The sequence below is a fragment of the Dermacentor albipictus genome, unplaced genomic scaffold (genome assembly GCF_038994185.2).
Source record: "Dermacentor albipictus isolate Rhodes 1998 colony unplaced genomic scaffold, USDA_Dalb.pri_finalv2 scaffold_12, whole genome shotgun sequence".
Taxonomy (NCBI): Eukaryota; Metazoa; Arthropoda; class Arachnida; order Ixodida; family Ixodidae; genus Dermacentor; species Dermacentor albipictus.
Genome location: NW_027225566.1, coordinates 10580465 through 10596633, shown reverse-complemented (window position 1 = coordinate 10596633; position 16169 = coordinate 10580465). Strand labels below are relative to the sequence as shown.

Genomic DNA, 16169 nt, shown 5'->3' with positions numbered 1-16169 from the left:
CCGCCTCACTCATAATCATCGGCAGGACACCGACGCCTTCCTCGCGCAGGTGAAATGCACCTATGCCACCCCAGGTCCTCCTTGCAAACATCCCCAGTACACGGGCTCACCCCAACCACACCTTGACGTCAGGATCTGAATTTCGCGCAGCCCTATTGAAATTGCGAAATACCACACCCGGGGAAGATCAAATTACGAATGCTGCCACCCGAAATCTTGATGATGTCTCCATATCTCACCTCGTTACCTACTTAAACGAGTGCTGGGAAGCAGTTTTTGGGCTTTTTGACCCGTTCAACCCTACTAGACCACCAAAATTTTGGCTGGGATCGACGCCGGAAGTGAAGAGGACCACGAGGACCCCAAATTCAAACCGGTGGGTCCAATATTCTGGATTTTATCGGCATTTGAATTTGCCATGTGGCCGACCGGGTAGTAAGCCTAACAAAACCCAGAGCAATAGCGGGAATCCGCGGCCTCCCCGGCCTCGGCCCGAGGTAGAGAAGACCCGGAGCGATGTCCCAAGCAAGCAATCCCATCTACGACCGACCCTCAGTGACAGGCCCGACAAGAGTTTCAGCCGAATCGCAAGAAAACATGGAGGAAGACCTCCAAGACACCACCGAGGCGGCTCCCGAGCAGCAGCTAGTCCGCGGTGGACCCGCGGCGGCAGGCAGCCACCAAGCCCTAGACAGCAGCACCCCATCGACACAAAGCTCAGAAGTAAGCAACAATGGCGGAACCGACACAGATTGGGAAATCGCCATGTCAAAAAGGCAGAAACGACGCCAACGCAGCGATAACAAGCAGCAAGTTTTGGCGGGAACGTCGGGGAATGAAAATTCCCCAGGCGCGGCGAAGGTCACAGATGGTGCGTCAACTGCGCCGGAGAAGAAGAGAGAGGGAGGAGGAGCGCCGAGGAGGAGACTGCCGCCGCTTCCCAGAGACGACCTTAAGATAGTCCTTCGGCCGAGGGGACTAGCTGTTAAAAGCCTGCAGACGCACCAGGTGGCGCGAGCGGTGGTTGCTGCCACCAAGCAAGGATGTAAGGCGGAAGACCTCATCATCCGACTGCGCAACGGATCAAATATCATCATCATCAGCACCGACAACGAAGAGGCGGCCCAGACGATCAGGCGCATCACGCAGCTGAGCTTCGGGGGCAAGAACTACGCCGTCAACGCCCACGTGGCGGCGCCGGAAGGCTCGTTGCGCGGGGTCATCCACGGCGTGGACCAGGGGACCTCGCCGGAAGAACTCAAGACCAACCTCAGAGTCCGCACGCAAGGCGTGAAGGTCCTTGCAGCCAGAATGCTTGGGAGATCCAGCACGGCCGTCATCACCTTCGACGGACCCATCCTCCCGAAGTAGGTGCTGTACTACGGTGGGGAGATGTGGTGCTACCCGTATCGGCCAACGAGGCAGGTGTGCTACGCCTGCGGCCAACAGGGGCACCGCATGGACGTCTGCCCGAACCCGGAAACCAGGACCTGCAGGCAGTGCGGCTGCCAAAACCCGGAGGAGGTGCACCAGTGCACGCCCAAGTGCCTGCTATGCGGCGGCGACCACGCGGTGGGTACGAGAGACTGCAAACAACGCCTCAAGTCAGCGAGCGAGCTGCGATGGGGCACCCAGCAGCAGCTACGGCGCAGCAGAAGCCGAAGCCGAGGAAGAAGACCACCATGGTTCCGGGACGAGAGCCAGGGCCCGGGCCGGAGCAGATCGCGGAGCCGCAGCCGCGGCAGGAGCCGAAGCCGAAGCCGAAGCCGAGGGTCCGTCCGGGACGAGTCATACCCACCCCTGGGCAACACCGACAAGAAGCAGCTGCAGCAGAAACAGCAGCAAAAGAAGAGCGGCGAAGGAGTTAAGGTGAGCTGGGGAGACGGCCCTCCCAAATCGCTTTTTGCACCGCACTCGAACAACACACAAACAACACAAGACAGGCAACTAATTGAAGAAATCAAAAGTCTCAGGCGCGAACTCGAGCAAAGTCGCGAGGAATCGAGACAATTAAAAAAACAGCTAAACGACTTAATCAGGGAAAAACAAGAAATGAGGGCAGGTTACACATCGACCAGCACACCTTCTCCGCGACCCCAGACCATGGAGCTGGCACAACAAAACAACGAGAAGAGGAACCCCATTGACGACCTCCGAAGTCTCATAATGAATCTACAGAGCCAGATGCAAAGTCAAATGCAACAGATGCAAAGCGAAATACAGCAAACACATCAAAAGTTTGCCCTGCAAGAGCAGAGTTTCCGAAATTACGTAAAGAATCAGAATACGCAAAGAACCACCAACGACGCCAGAGACAGACTATAGAACGAACGTAGGTTCGGCGCAGAAATCCCCAATGCAATCAACAATAATCAGACATGGCAGAACGGAAACAACAACACTTAGAAATCTGGCAATGGAACTGCAGGGGGTACAAGCGCAAGCAGGGCCTCCTACAGCAATTCATATACACCAGAGGAACCCCACCAGATGTAATCATGTTGCAAGAAACAAACAGCACCCCAACGCTCAGGGGCTACACATGTCAAGAGAGCGGCCGCACCGCGACCCTCATAAGCAAACAAATAGTAGCCATAGCACACAGAGAGATAGAGGATACCCAAATAGAGCACGTAATCACGGAGATAATTCCCAAAAAGAAAAGAAAAGCCAAGAGCACCTACATCGTAAATCTATATAGCCCACCCAGACAAACAAAGGGGAACTTTATTAGGCTCTTTGCGGAGGCGAAAAAGTTAGCGGGGCAGAATACTCTAATCATTGCGGGCGACTTTAACGCCAAGAGTCCGAGATGGGGCTATACTAACGAGGACAAAAAGGGGCGCGGCATCTGCACGGCGGCAGAGAACGTAGGGTGCGAGCTGCTAACCGACGAGAACCAACCGACCAGGCAGGGGAATAGCGTCAGTCCAGACACGAGTCCCGATCTAACCTTTATCAGGGGCGCCAAACAAGCGGAATGGGAAAACCTGCTCGAGAACCTTGGGAGCGACCATCACATAATAAGGATCAGCACGGTGGCGGACAACGTCCGGAGGAAGATTGGCACGGCTCGGCTGACGGACTGGGATGCCTTTAGAGCGCACTGCAAGCAGATCGAAGGCAGCATCGTTTCGGCGGAAGAGTGGAGCCAACAACTCAGGCGAATCCAAGACCTATACACGAAGGAAGTAGACAGGACGGAACCGACGCCGGAGGTGGACAAGCGGCTCCTCAGGCTATGGGAGGCGAGACGCGGGCTCACCAAGAGGTGGAAGCGCCAGAAACTCAACAGAAAGCTAAAAAAGAAAATTGCGGACATCACCAAGAAAACGGAGGAATACGCGACGCAGCTGGCCAGACAGGGGTGGCAGCAATTTAGCAATTCGCTAAACGGCACCCTCAGTACGGCCAGAACGTGGCAGATCCTCAAGGCCCTCATGGACCCGAGCAAAAACAAATCCGAAGGCAGCAAGTCGATACAGAGGCTAGTCCACCAGTACGAAGGCACAGACGAGCAACTCCTTGAGGAAGTCCGAGTCAAATGCTACGGCAAGGAGCAGGTCGAGAGCTACAAGGAAGAATACCGCGGCGAAGAAAACCCTACTACGGACCGACCCATCATGAGAGAAGAGGTCGTCGAGGCGATAAGATCGGCCACCAAGAACACGGCGGCGGGGGCGGACAAAATCCGGAACTCGCTAATCAGAAATGTCGGGGACGAGGCCATCGACCAACTGACGGCCTACCTCAACAAGCTCTGGCAAGAAGGAAGAGTTCCGGCGGAGTGGAAACACGCCGTCGTTGTAATGATTCAGAAGCCAGGGAAGAAACTCCAAATAGAAAATCTCAGGCCGATATCCCTAACGTCGTGCCTGGGCAAGCTGTACGAGAAAGTGATCACGAAGAGAATCCAGTCGCACTTGGAAAACGAGCGATGGTACCCGGACAGCATGTACGGTTTCAGAGCCAACCTCTCAACGCAAGACGTGCTGCTCCACTCAAGGAGGAAGTGCTCGAGACGATGCCGAAAACGGGCGAAAACGTCGTCATGGCCCTCGACATAAAGGGGGCCTTCGACAACGTGAGCCACGCGGCCATCATGGAGGGCATCAACAACACCAACTGCGGGAAGAGAGTGCACGATTACGTCAGGGACTTCCTGAGCAACAGAACGGCGACGGTGGGGCTCGGCGAGCTGAAAAGCAACGTCTTCCCCACGCCGTGCAAGGGCACACCCCAAGGATCTGTCATATCGCCCGTCCTCTTCAACGTGGCAATGATTGGCCTGGCAAGAAAACTTAAGGAGATCCGAGGCATCCAGCACGCGATATACGCCGACGACGTCACAATCTGGGTCACCCAAGGATCCCTCGGAGAGAAGCAAGAAAAACTGCAGGAAGCGGCGACCTGCGTAGAAAACTACATCAGAGAAAGGGGACTGCGATGCTCCACTGAGAAGTCGGAGCTCCTCAGGGTCGGCAAGCACCCAACGCAAGCGACACTGGACGTGACCCTCGAGGGACACAACATCCCGGAGAAGAACATGATTAGGATCCTGGGCATGTGGCTACAAGGCAGCCGGAAGTGCAGCCACACCATTAGCCTGCTGAGCAAGGTGGCGGAACAGGTGGGCCGCATGATCAATAGGGTGTCCCAAAAGAGATACGGAATGAAAGAAGAAGACACTCTGAAGCTAGTCAACAGCCTAATTGTCAGCCGAGTCACGTACTCCCTGCCGTACCACGTGACGACCAAGGCAGAAAGAGAGCAAGCAGACACCATCCTCAGGAAGGCGTACAAGACGGCTCTGTGTCTACCGAGAAACACGTCGAACGAGAAGTTGCTCCAGCTGGGCATCAGCAACACCATCAGCGAGCTCGCCGAGGCTCTGCTGGGTACGCAAACCGCGAGACTCAGAGGCAACCCTACGGGACGAGCGCTCCTGAGGAGGTTGGGTCGGGATACGAGCGGACTGGCAGACAGATACGCGGACGTACCGGACCACCTCAGAAAAACCATTAATGTGGGACCACTGCCAAAAAATATGGATCCCAACTTACACGAAAACAGGCGAAAAGCTAGGGCCGAATATGTTGAGAGAACGCTAGCCCAGCTAGACAATACAGTATACACGGACGCCGCCGTATATCCACACGGAAGAGAACGCGTAGCCGCGACGGTAGTGGTTAATTGGGAAGGAAACCCGATCACGTATGCCACAGCAAAGGTCGCTGGCACAGCGGAGGCCGAGGAGATTGCCGTAGCGCTGGCGGCAGCGGAAGGTTATAGAACAGGCCGATCTCTCAACATACTGACGGACTCAAAAGAGGTGTGAAGAAACTACACGAGAGGCAGAATCAGCAAAACTGCCCTCAGAATACTCAGCGGAGCCACCTCCGCCGAGAAGGAAAAGCCCCGACACAAACTAATCTGGATCCCGGGTCACGTAGGCATAGTGGGGAACGAAAGGGCAGACAGCCTAGCTCGAGGTGAAGCGTTCCGAGCTGGGTGGTCGAATGCCCCGGAGACCCACCTACAGGCTTGCGAGGGGGGATACGCAGAGACTCTAAAATTACATAGAGGAACTAGAATTAGATATCCGCCACCACACAAAGACCTCTCAAAGGAGGAAGCGACCAGCTGGCGCAGACTACAGACAAACTCCTTCCCCAACTTACACGTGCTTAATAAGATGTTTCCGACGCAATACAGGGCCACCTGCCCTTGGTGCGGTGCCAAACCTACACTTTACCACATCACCTGGGAGTGCGAACGCAACAAAGCATTCCACAAACACGAACACCCGAGTGCGGAGCAATGGGAGAGTCGGCTCACCAGCAGCGAGCTCACGGCCCAAAGGGCCCTAGTGCAGCACGCGAGCGATGCAGCGCGACTCAGTGGAGCCCTGGAATAGGGGCCCACCCTTGCTGAAGAGAAGTCTCCAGTCGCCAGCGCCAAGAAGATGAAGACGACGGAGACCTCATAACCGCGAAACTCTCGAAAGACTCAAAAGTTTTCCCTCCCTCCCTTATCCCAAACCCCAACACGCCCATCACCCTCGAGAACATCCGCCCCATTTCTCTTACATCTTGTCTCGGCAAGACCTTTGAGCACATAATCCTTGCCCGACTGACAACGTACATGGAAGAAAATCAGCTTTTCCCCCACAGTATGGTCGGTTTTCGTGCGCATCTATCTGCTCAGGATGCCCTACTTCAAATTACGCACGATGTGCTTGATGATACCATCCCCCATCTTACTAAAGCCATCCTGGCGGTTGACCTTATACAGGCATTTGACAGAATTCGACACGCTGCCATCTTACGCGAAGTGCAGCAACTACAAGTAGGCGCTAAGACCTACACCTACATTCGCGCGTTCCTCTCTGGCCGCACTGCCTCCTTGCACGTTGATCAGCTCAGCACACCCTCTTATACACTCGGTGAATTTGAAACCCCGCAAGGCGCGGTCCTCTCCCCCCTTTTATTTAACATTGCTCTCGACCCCTTAGCCCAGAAGCTCAATCTCATCCCACACCGAAAACATACTCTGTACGCTGATGATATTACCGCATGGACCACTCATGGCTCAGAAGGGGAAATTGAGGAAACTCTGCAATTAGCAGTCGACGCGATCTCCGCTCACGTATCACTTATCGGACTCGACTGTTCCCCCTCTAAGTCCGCGCTCCTCCTAATTAGACCAAAATCTGCCGCTAACTCACCCATCCAAATCATTCTACAATTAAGGATCCCCTATCCCCATCACTCCCACCCTGCGCATCCTTTGCCTCTACCTGCAGGATTCCGGACGCAATGACCATACCCTTAAAACACTCAAGGCCTCCACGCAATCAGTTGTGCAGCAGCGCGAATTGAACGCGAGCGCGACCGTGAAGGGAAGCGGCGGCGGAAACCTACACCCGTTAGAGATGAAATCGTTCCGCCATGGGAGAAACGAGCGCTGGCGTCTAGGAAGAAACTTGGCGTGCGGACGTCCATAAGCTGAGCGCCCCATTATTACTGGGGCTCGAAGAAGGTGCACCCAGAAGGGTCAGCTAAAAAAACAAACAAAACCAAAGCTATAACAACTTCACTGTGTGCTTTCCTTACATTAACGTCCCAAGTGGCCATGACTATTCGGAAATACCAATAATGGTTCATCTCGTTGCCAATACGTGGTGGAGCGTTATAAGATCAGGCAACAAACACTGAGCGCCCGGGCTCGCCTGTCTAAACATGCGCATGCGCAAGACTGCAGCGTGGGGTGACTTGAGGCCTGTGCTGTACTTCCTACCACGTTCATGTTCCCAAAGGGCATAACTTGTGACAGATTGAGAAGTGCATAATGAACAACGCAAGAACAGCTTGTCTCGTCAGCGTAACTGGTTACCTGCAATCATTATTTAAAGAAATAATTGAATAAGAGGAAGTAACTGGCCAATTACGGAACTACTAATAATTAAAATTGAGTATAAGTAATTAGTTTTGTCTAATTAGTTTCGTACGTCTGCTTCAAGCCCACCTTCCCCATCACTATCACTGTGATTTAGAACATTGTTTAAACAAGTCAAAAACGGGCGCATTCCCTATCTGCTTGCAATAGTTATGGAAGCTGTTCCGCGGATGTGAGTACACCAAGAATTTTAATGAAGACTTTACTCGAGATAAGAATAGCTCAATGTGGCGCCTCGTGTATTCAATCTCTCGTTGTCTACCACGCCGAGGTTTGGCTTATCGTGTGTCCTTCGCAGTAAACTGGGCCGATCCTGAAGATCATGCGAACGAATCAAGGCAGATCCCTTAGGATGCACCAGTACACGATATGCATCCTCGCAAGATTTTTAAGCTCATTTGTATGAGGGTGAATGAGAAAGTATTTGCCCCTTTTATATTAGCCAAAATAAGGTACAAAGAGGTAATTACAAATATAACGTAGTATACTACATACCCTACTCTATTTTTCCGCATAGTCCCCACATCGGTTTAGATAATTGTCCCATCGCAGCACTAAGCTAGAGATGCCCCTGTAGTCAGTCAGCAACGCGCGCGGCCTCCCCGAACGCTCATGTCATGCAAGTCTTGACGGCCTTTCGCGAACTCACAGCGCCACCACATCACACTTCACAAAGCGAGGCACTTTTCCCCATAAGTGGGCTGCATCACCCTGTAGATTACGATGGACGTTTGTCTCTTGCTTCATAGAAAACGAATCACAGTTCGTTGCTCCTACGCCGTGGACGTGTGAATCACAACCGCCATCTTGAACAACAGGCAGCAGTACCGTGCCGCAGAGCTACCGGCAGGTAAGACCGGGCCGGTCCATGATAGGTCCACCGGTGGGAATGGATATGCTGACTTCGCATTTACAGCCGTAATTTGGCTAAAAAAGTCGCAGTTTCGCCCGAAAGGCGAAGTATCTATTGCGATAGCAAATTAGTAAACACCTATATGAAGTAAGGATAGTAGTTTTATAGGCCGTGTAAACTTGGAAACATTCGCTTAATAATTGAATTAACAATCATAGTGTCAGCTCGCGCAAACAAGCATGAACACATCACATTCGATGAGCGCAGACACTCGCTGTCAAAGCGCTGGTGTGAGCAAGCGCGGCCGCAGAAAGCCAAGTGACCTTCGTGCCGTCTATCGCTTCAACGCAAGAGCCGCTAGAACACAGCGCTCACATAGGTATAAGCCGTCTTCAGGCCCGACGGAGGCGACCGCGCGCGGCCTTGCAAAGTACGCACTTGTTGGCGGAGTGGCAGCCGCCCCCTTGCCCCGCACGGTGCCTCTCCGCTTTCCTCGACACGAGGCGCGCGAGATTGATCCGCGATCGTGCAGCGATTGAGTCGCGCCCGGTCGCGAGATGCGCAGTGGCTGCCAGAGCGCAACACCCCCCTCCCTCCCGCCTATCCCCCCACGGTCTTTCGCGCGACGGAAGAGGCTCGCTTGCTCTCCGGCAAATTGAGCCACGAACGTCGGCTTCCCTCCCGTGCTTTCACTCGCACACACATCAGTCGTCGCGCAGCGACGGCATCATCCCCCTTGGACTTTATACGGAACCTCACGGCAGCGGCGACGGCAAAAAATGCGCCTGGAGTCTCCATATAATTGCTGTCGAAATGAAAAAATAAGGGCAAAGACTTTCTGATTCGCCCTCGTAACACGGACCACAAAAATACCACCCCTTCAAACAAGGCGATACATTATCAAAACCCGACTGCGAGCTACGGCACGGCAAGTCTTACACATTTAGCAATACTCTATTAGCCCCGCGAAGTATGAGTGGCTCCCTCTGGTGTATAACGTAAGCTGGGAGACTCCGCGTCGGTGCTGTGCCCGCCAGCCGCTTGGTCATAACTGAAGGCTGCTTGACGCGGCCGGTCGAGCTCCGCCGATCAAGTTAATATAAAATTCCGAGGCCACAAGTATTTGTGTATGGAAGGAGTCGCCGGCTGGCGGGACCTCAAAACTATGTTTTGTGCTTACTGCTCCTCGAATCGGCCTACGCGGCTACCAATGCACAATGCATCATCAGCGATTCAAAAACGGCCATTCGCAACTACACAAGAGGACTGATAGTGCACCAAGCGCAGAAGATATTCTCTGGCACTCCTCCCTCAAGGCATCGCCGAGTACAGGTCATCTGGGCCGCTGGTCACTCGGGTCTGGCTGCAGACGAAGCAGCCCATGATGCCGCCCGAGCTCTCGCACACCGGGCACATCATCCTTCTCCTGAGTCTTCCGATCCTGACGAGCCCTCTGTTCTGCATCGCGGTGACGCGCGGGACCGAATGGTCACGTTCAGAGAAATTCTCCTCCACTACCGCGAAGAGCGGGTACGCTACCCCCCCCCCCCCCCCAGCACACAAAACACCGAATAAATCTCAATCCACCACTTGGCGACTCCTTCAGACGCGAACTTTCCCGAACCCCGTGCTGTACAAGCGCATTTCCCCCGATGCATACTCCCCACTCTGCAAAGCGTGCGAGGCCCGCGCTGACCTCGATCACATTATCTGGCAATGCCCCAAAGCCTCACCCACCAACACCCTACCGCACTAACACACGCATCATAACTACGGCCGAGCAGTGGGACAATTCACTGCAGTGCATAGTACAATGGCAGTGCATAGTACACTCTAAAAACAAGGAAAATTCCAATAACACTCTTTGAGGGAGTATCTGCTCGTGCCATATTTAACTCCTTTTTTCACAGTAGATCGACCCCATTTGAGAGCGAACAGAGTACCTCACCACGACAGAATTTTATTACTGCACCAAGGGTGATTGCTATACTTTACCGCAGAGTGCTTATACTCTTTCCCCACAAAGGTAATAGTACACCCCCAATATGATTGTACTCCCGCAGACAGAGTTATTCTACTCCCTCAAACCGACTACTAGTACTCCTCCAAACCGAGTGTTTCAACTCCCCGAAACAGATTGTTTGTACACCTCCTTAAAGAAAGATTGTGCTCCTTCAGAACAGAGTGCCAATACTCTTCCTAATACTGCGACAGCACTCGCGATGTAGGGCCACGGTCACGTTCAAGGGATACGCACTACTTACATGTGGGGAATATTTGAATCCTTCATAAGCAGCTCCTGTATTTGTGCTTAGTGAACTGTATTTTATCTGTAGTCGCAGAGATACTCAACTGAAACATTTTTTCTCTTAAAAGGTCAAAATCTTTATTCATCAGCCACAAGAAAAACTGAATAATATTTGGAGAAACATAGTGACACTCACATAATATCACGTTACAATGATGTCCATGACCTTTAATGCCAACCGACCAACCAACCCTTATATGTAGCTTTCATTGATTACGAGAAAGCGTTCGATTCAGTCGAAACCTGAGCAATCATCGAGGCATTACGGAATCAGGGTGTAGACGAGCCGTATGTAAAAATACTGAAAGATATCTATAGCGGCTCCACGGCCACCGTGGTCCTCCATAAAGAAAGCAACAAAATCCCAATAAAGAAAGGCGTCACGCAGGGACATACGATCTCTCCAATGCTATTCACAGCGCGTTCACAGGAGGTATTCAGAGACCTAGATTGGGAAGAATTGGGGATAAGAGTTAATGGAGAATACCTTAGTAACTTGCGATTCGCTGATGATATTGCCTTGCTTAGTAACTCAGGGGACCAATTGCAATGCATGCTCACTGATCTGGAGAGGCAAAGCAGAAGGGTGCGTCTAAAAATTAATCTGCAGAAATCTAAAGTAATGTTTAACATTCTCGGTAGAGAACAGCAGTTTACGATAGGTAGCGAGGCACTGGAAGCGGTAAGGGAATACATCTACTTAGGGCAGGTAGTAACCGCGGATCCAGATCATGAGACTCAGATAATCAGAAGATTAAGAATTGTCTGGGGTGCGTTTGGCAGGCATTCTCAGATCATGAACAGCAGGTTACCATTATCCCTCAAGAGAAAAGTGCATAACAGCTGTGTCTTACGAGTAATCACGTACGGGGCAGAAACCTGGAGGCTTACGTAAAGGGTTCTACTTAAATTGAGGAAGATGCAACGAGCTATGGAAAGAAGAATGACGGGTGTAACGTTAAGAGGGATAAGAAGAGAGCAGATTGGGTGAGTGAACAAACGTGAATTAATGATATCTGAGTTGAAATCAAGAAAAAGAAATGGGCATGAGCATGTAATGATGAGGGACGATAACCGATGGTCATTAAGGGTTACGGACTTGATTCCAAGAGAAGGGAAGCATACCAGGGGGCGGTAGAAAGTTAGGTGGGCGTATGAAATTGAGAAGCTTGCAGGGACAACATGGCCACAATTAGCACATGACCAGGGTAGTTGGAGAAGTGGGGGAGAGCTCTTTGCCCTGCAGTGGGCGTAGCCAAGATGATGTTGATTATGATGATGATGATGATACATACAAAGAATTACAGAGCACAGGAAAGCGCCTTGCTCACTCTGAGGGCAATCACGTCTAGCGAGCAAAGCCACTGTAATCTGCCCACTACAGCACAATGAAAAGCGCAATAGCAGCATTCGAAAAAACAGTTCCAAACATTCATTTGAGCTCCAAATTAAGATAATATAGCAGCGCCTTACAACCTCCGCGGTTTGGATAGCCGAGTTCTTTGAAATCCCATTATTCGGATGAAGTACTCAGGCCGTTCGCGTCACCGTTAAGCCTGCCATGTCGGTACATGTTAAATGTTCACGAAAGCTAGAGTAAACGAAAGTCTACATTCAATGTGCACTGCTGAGGGGCATGTATCAACCTCAAATGTCGTCCGTTCTATGGCGACATGTGCAGGGAGTTCGTGTTGGCTACATGAAACGTTAATTTCCAGCCAGAGAGGCAGCATGACATCTTTTGCTGCCGAAGCTAGGCAAGCACACGATGTGCACGATAGTATCGGACTCAGCCTGGTCACATTGGCAAAGCACAGCTCCCATGTCACGGTCCCTTGATTGTGCAATGAATGACCTGTCACAATCACCTGCCTGTAAAGTGGGACGTATGTCCAGTGCTGTCTTCAAATTCTAAACCGACTCCTTCTTTTGTCTATCCCACACCAGTGTGGTGGGCTCGCTAATTTCCGAAGAGCATCAGCGAGTGGGCTGGTGAGCTTGTGTCGCTTATGCAGCGATGACATAGCCCGTGAGCCTCAGGAAATCCCGTACGTCGGTTCTCGTCTTTGATCATGGTTATGAAGCGACAGCCACAACCGTGACTTCGGACTCCGGATTTTGATGCTGTAAGTAAAGCAGACCGCGAAGGCCGAGATGATAGCAACAAGGCCGAAACTGTGGAGGAGAAAACGCAGGGCGAGCCGGCTAGCTCAGATGGCGTCTGATTCAGCCATGTTCTGTCATACATGCCGACATCCAGCGACGACCTTGAAAATAACTTGGTTTTGCCACCCGGAGTGGAATCGTTCCGACTAGAAGGCAGCGTACCTCGGAGTACGAGTGCCGACACCGTAAACTTTGCCAGGCGCGCCGAGGGCAAACGACGAAGGCGCAAGCCGAGAAAGTCTGACTTGGACGGCGATACGAGCCGGATCAAGCACACCAACCACTAAAGGCACATTCACACCGAAAGCGGAGCGTCTAAGCGGCCAAGCGGATTTTTAACACGGCGAGGCGGTGAGCGTGTACGCCTGTTCAGACCGGACAAGCTTGCCTGGCGTCCCGCGTCGCACGGAAGGCGGGGCATCTCGCAATTTCCTTAGCAATGTCAAGGACGTGCCGCCATCTCGCGGCACTTTGGGTTTGTACGCGCACATTCGATATTTTATCGTCGTGGGTTGGCGCGCTCCCGTCCGCTATCTAGTTCTGCAAAATGATGAGCTCAGACGAAGAAGACGAGATCGTTGGCGTTTTACTCGCCCCTTGTGTAGCGCTGTTACAAATATTGAAAAGCGACAACACAAGACAAGGACAAAAAAAAGTGTAAAGCTACGACACGGCGCCGTGTCGTCGTTTTATACCTTCTTTTGTCCTTGTCTTGTGTTGCGCTGTAACAAACCTTACTATGAATCCCAGCCAACTGTCTCAACTTGCCGTTTTCACGCTTTTCAAGAACATAAGCGAAACGCCCAGAGAAACACATTTGTTTACATTCGTTCACCAGCGCTTCCTCAGCGTCGGGCTCTGATTGGCTGCGGCCAAAGCGGCCAACTTGTCCGCGCGGAAAAAATTGGTCCGGGCGCGATCCGGCCAAGCGGTCGCGTATTTTCCGCAAAGCGGAAAATCCACGGCCGCTTTGCCGGATCCGCTTGTCCGCTTGTCCGCTCCGCCTTCGGTGTGAACGTGCCTTAAGACGTTAGGAAAAAGCCGAGTAGGCTAAATCCGAAGCGTAGGCGGATGTCGAAATCTAGACTAGGCGCGACGCGCGTCGGAAAAGCAAGGATTTCACAGAAATTCAAGCGCCGCAAAAGCCGCATATTCTCAGTGGTGTCAAGGCATTTTAGGCAGAGAAATGTAGTTCGCGAACCGTCGGGTATGCTCGAAAGTCTGGTTCAATGGCCGCTTCCTTCCTGGAGGAAAGAAAGGCAACTGCCTAGCGTGCAAAGGGGCAGCGTGTGCGCAGGTCCATAAATGCGCCGCTTTCCCAGCACTGAGGCCGCGGGTCGAAAGTCGCAAGTACTTCGGGCAACTCAGTTTCATTCTTGTCTCGCTATGGGGCAGTGCGCAGACTGTTATGATTGGGGGTTCAATCCCATTGCTCGTGATCCATTGTCAAAATTGGAGTCGGGCATGAATTAGAAGGTAGCTGGCCCATGCGTCGTCCAACTTATCCACGCTGAGGACGTTGATGAAGGGAAGGACTGCTTCTCATCGAGAACGAGGAATATGGGTTTATTTACAGTATTTATATCAGTCTAACATGACTGTTTAAGAAAGTACATCAGTCTAGCATGACTGCTTGAGAGACAGTGTCTTGAGCAGCCGCACAACAGCGGTTTTTAAACACTCGGTCCTCCCCCGGTACCCAGGTGACGGAAACGGCCGTCCAAGCACCGTGGGCGAGTTGAACAGGCACCGTAGGGGAGACGACCCGCAACCCTAGGGGCATTTATTCCCCGAACTGCAGCGCGCCCGCCGGCCGCCCATTGTCTGGCGTCTTGGTCGGCGCGTGCGAAGGGGTGTCAGTTGACGTTCCCACGGCTCAGTAACAACAGTTGGTCCGCCGAGCCCGTTTAGTTACAATGGCGGCTTCATCGAACTCGGCTCCAGCGACGGAGAGTCGAGGACGCACGTATTGTTGTTCACACACAGTCGACTTAGTCACGCCGTGGCTAGAGGTGTGCGGCGACGCTCAAGAAATGTTGCCGGCACAGTCGCAACTGGGCGGCAAAACTTGCATGGCAGCTTGCCGTTCTTAACAGCGCCTCCTTGGCCCGCAAACTCTCCACTGTCCAGCGCTGTCAACCGCTGGGCAGGAATAGAACGGCTGGTGGCCAGGGGGTGATGCCTTGGCTCGCAGTGGCCACTTGTGTTATGATATCACCGCCCCAAAACATCCAACAAGGACAGGCAACTGCAAAACGAACCCCACAACACGGCTGTGCGCGAGATGGCGTATCTTGGCTCTCACTTTACACGCGCTGGCTTCAAAGAAAACATAAGTGCAGAAACAAAAAAATCTGCATTTCGCTATGCTAATTTTTGACGCAATTTCGTGCTGACAAATTCAGCAATCATGGAGGGAATCCTGCTAAATGAGAGGGGATCTTCTTGGCTTAACAAACTAAACACTAGTAACCCTAAAATTTAGGCGAGACCCTCAAACGCAGAATTCAAATTAGTCTGCTCAAACCATCCGCATTGCTATGCAACTTTCCCTTCTTATATCTAACGGAGAAGTTGTGCTCTTGGAGAGTGAGACTCCATCGGAGCAAGCGGCCATTTTGTGTGACATTTGATTGAGCCACGTCAGAGGACAGTGGTCGGTCTCGAAGATGAACTTCGGTCCGTACAAGTAACACGACAACTTCTGGGCGGCCCAAATTAAACAAGCGCATTCCTTCTCTGAAGCGCTGTAGGCTTCCTCTCTTACATTTAGTTTACGGCTGGCATGTAGGATAGGATGCTCCTCGTTATCGTCGCCGACCTGATTAGGTACCACGCCCATACCTCTGTCGCTTGCGTCGCGTTGAACTATGAATGCCTTTGCGTAGTCTGGCGCGCGAAGCACAGGAGGAGAAAAACGTTTTCAAACTTTGGAAAGCGTTCTCTTCGTCCTTATCCCAGTGTACGCTATTTCGCGCTCCCTTTCGGAGGGCGTCTGTTAATGGACTTGCCATTTGCGAGTAATTCGGAATGTACTGTTCATAGTACCCCACAAGTCCCAAAAATGAACAAAGGTCACTTTTCGTGTGCGGCTGAGAAAATTGTCCAATCGTAGCTATTTTCAGCTCGGCCGGCCATCGCGTGCCTTGGCCGACAACATGGCCCAGATAAGTAACCTGTGAACAACCAAATCTGGCTGAAACCAAATGCTTCTGGCTGGAACCCTACAGCCAATAGATATACCCACCGAACCATTTTATCGTGTTGGCCTCGACCTGTTGGGCCCTTACCCCACCTCCAGAGCTGGAGATACGTACATCGCCGTTGCGACGGATTATTCAGCCCGCTATGCCTTCACACGAGCCAACCAAACCAGTTGTGCTA

At 52.2% G+C, this 16169-nt stretch overlaps 1 protein-coding gene across 1 annotated transcript; it reads left to right on the top strand.

The window, feature by feature from the left end:
• Positions 1 to 1392: 1392 nt before the first annotated feature.
• On the top strand, positions 1393 to 2325 carry LOC139051555 (splicing regulatory glutamine/lysine-rich protein 1-like). The gene has a single exon (XM_070528522.1). It carries the CDS (start codon positions 1393 to 1395, stop codon positions 2323 to 2325), a length of 933 nt encoding a protein of 310 aa, XP_070384623.1.
• The last annotated feature ends 13844 nt before the right edge of the window (positions 2326 to 16169 follow it).

What these genes read in the sequence shown, in the direction of transcription:
- LOC139051555 (XM_070528522.1), top strand. Translation starts at nt 1,393, where the DNA reads ATGTGGTGCTACCCGTATCGGCCAACGAGGCAGGTGTGCTACGCCTGC.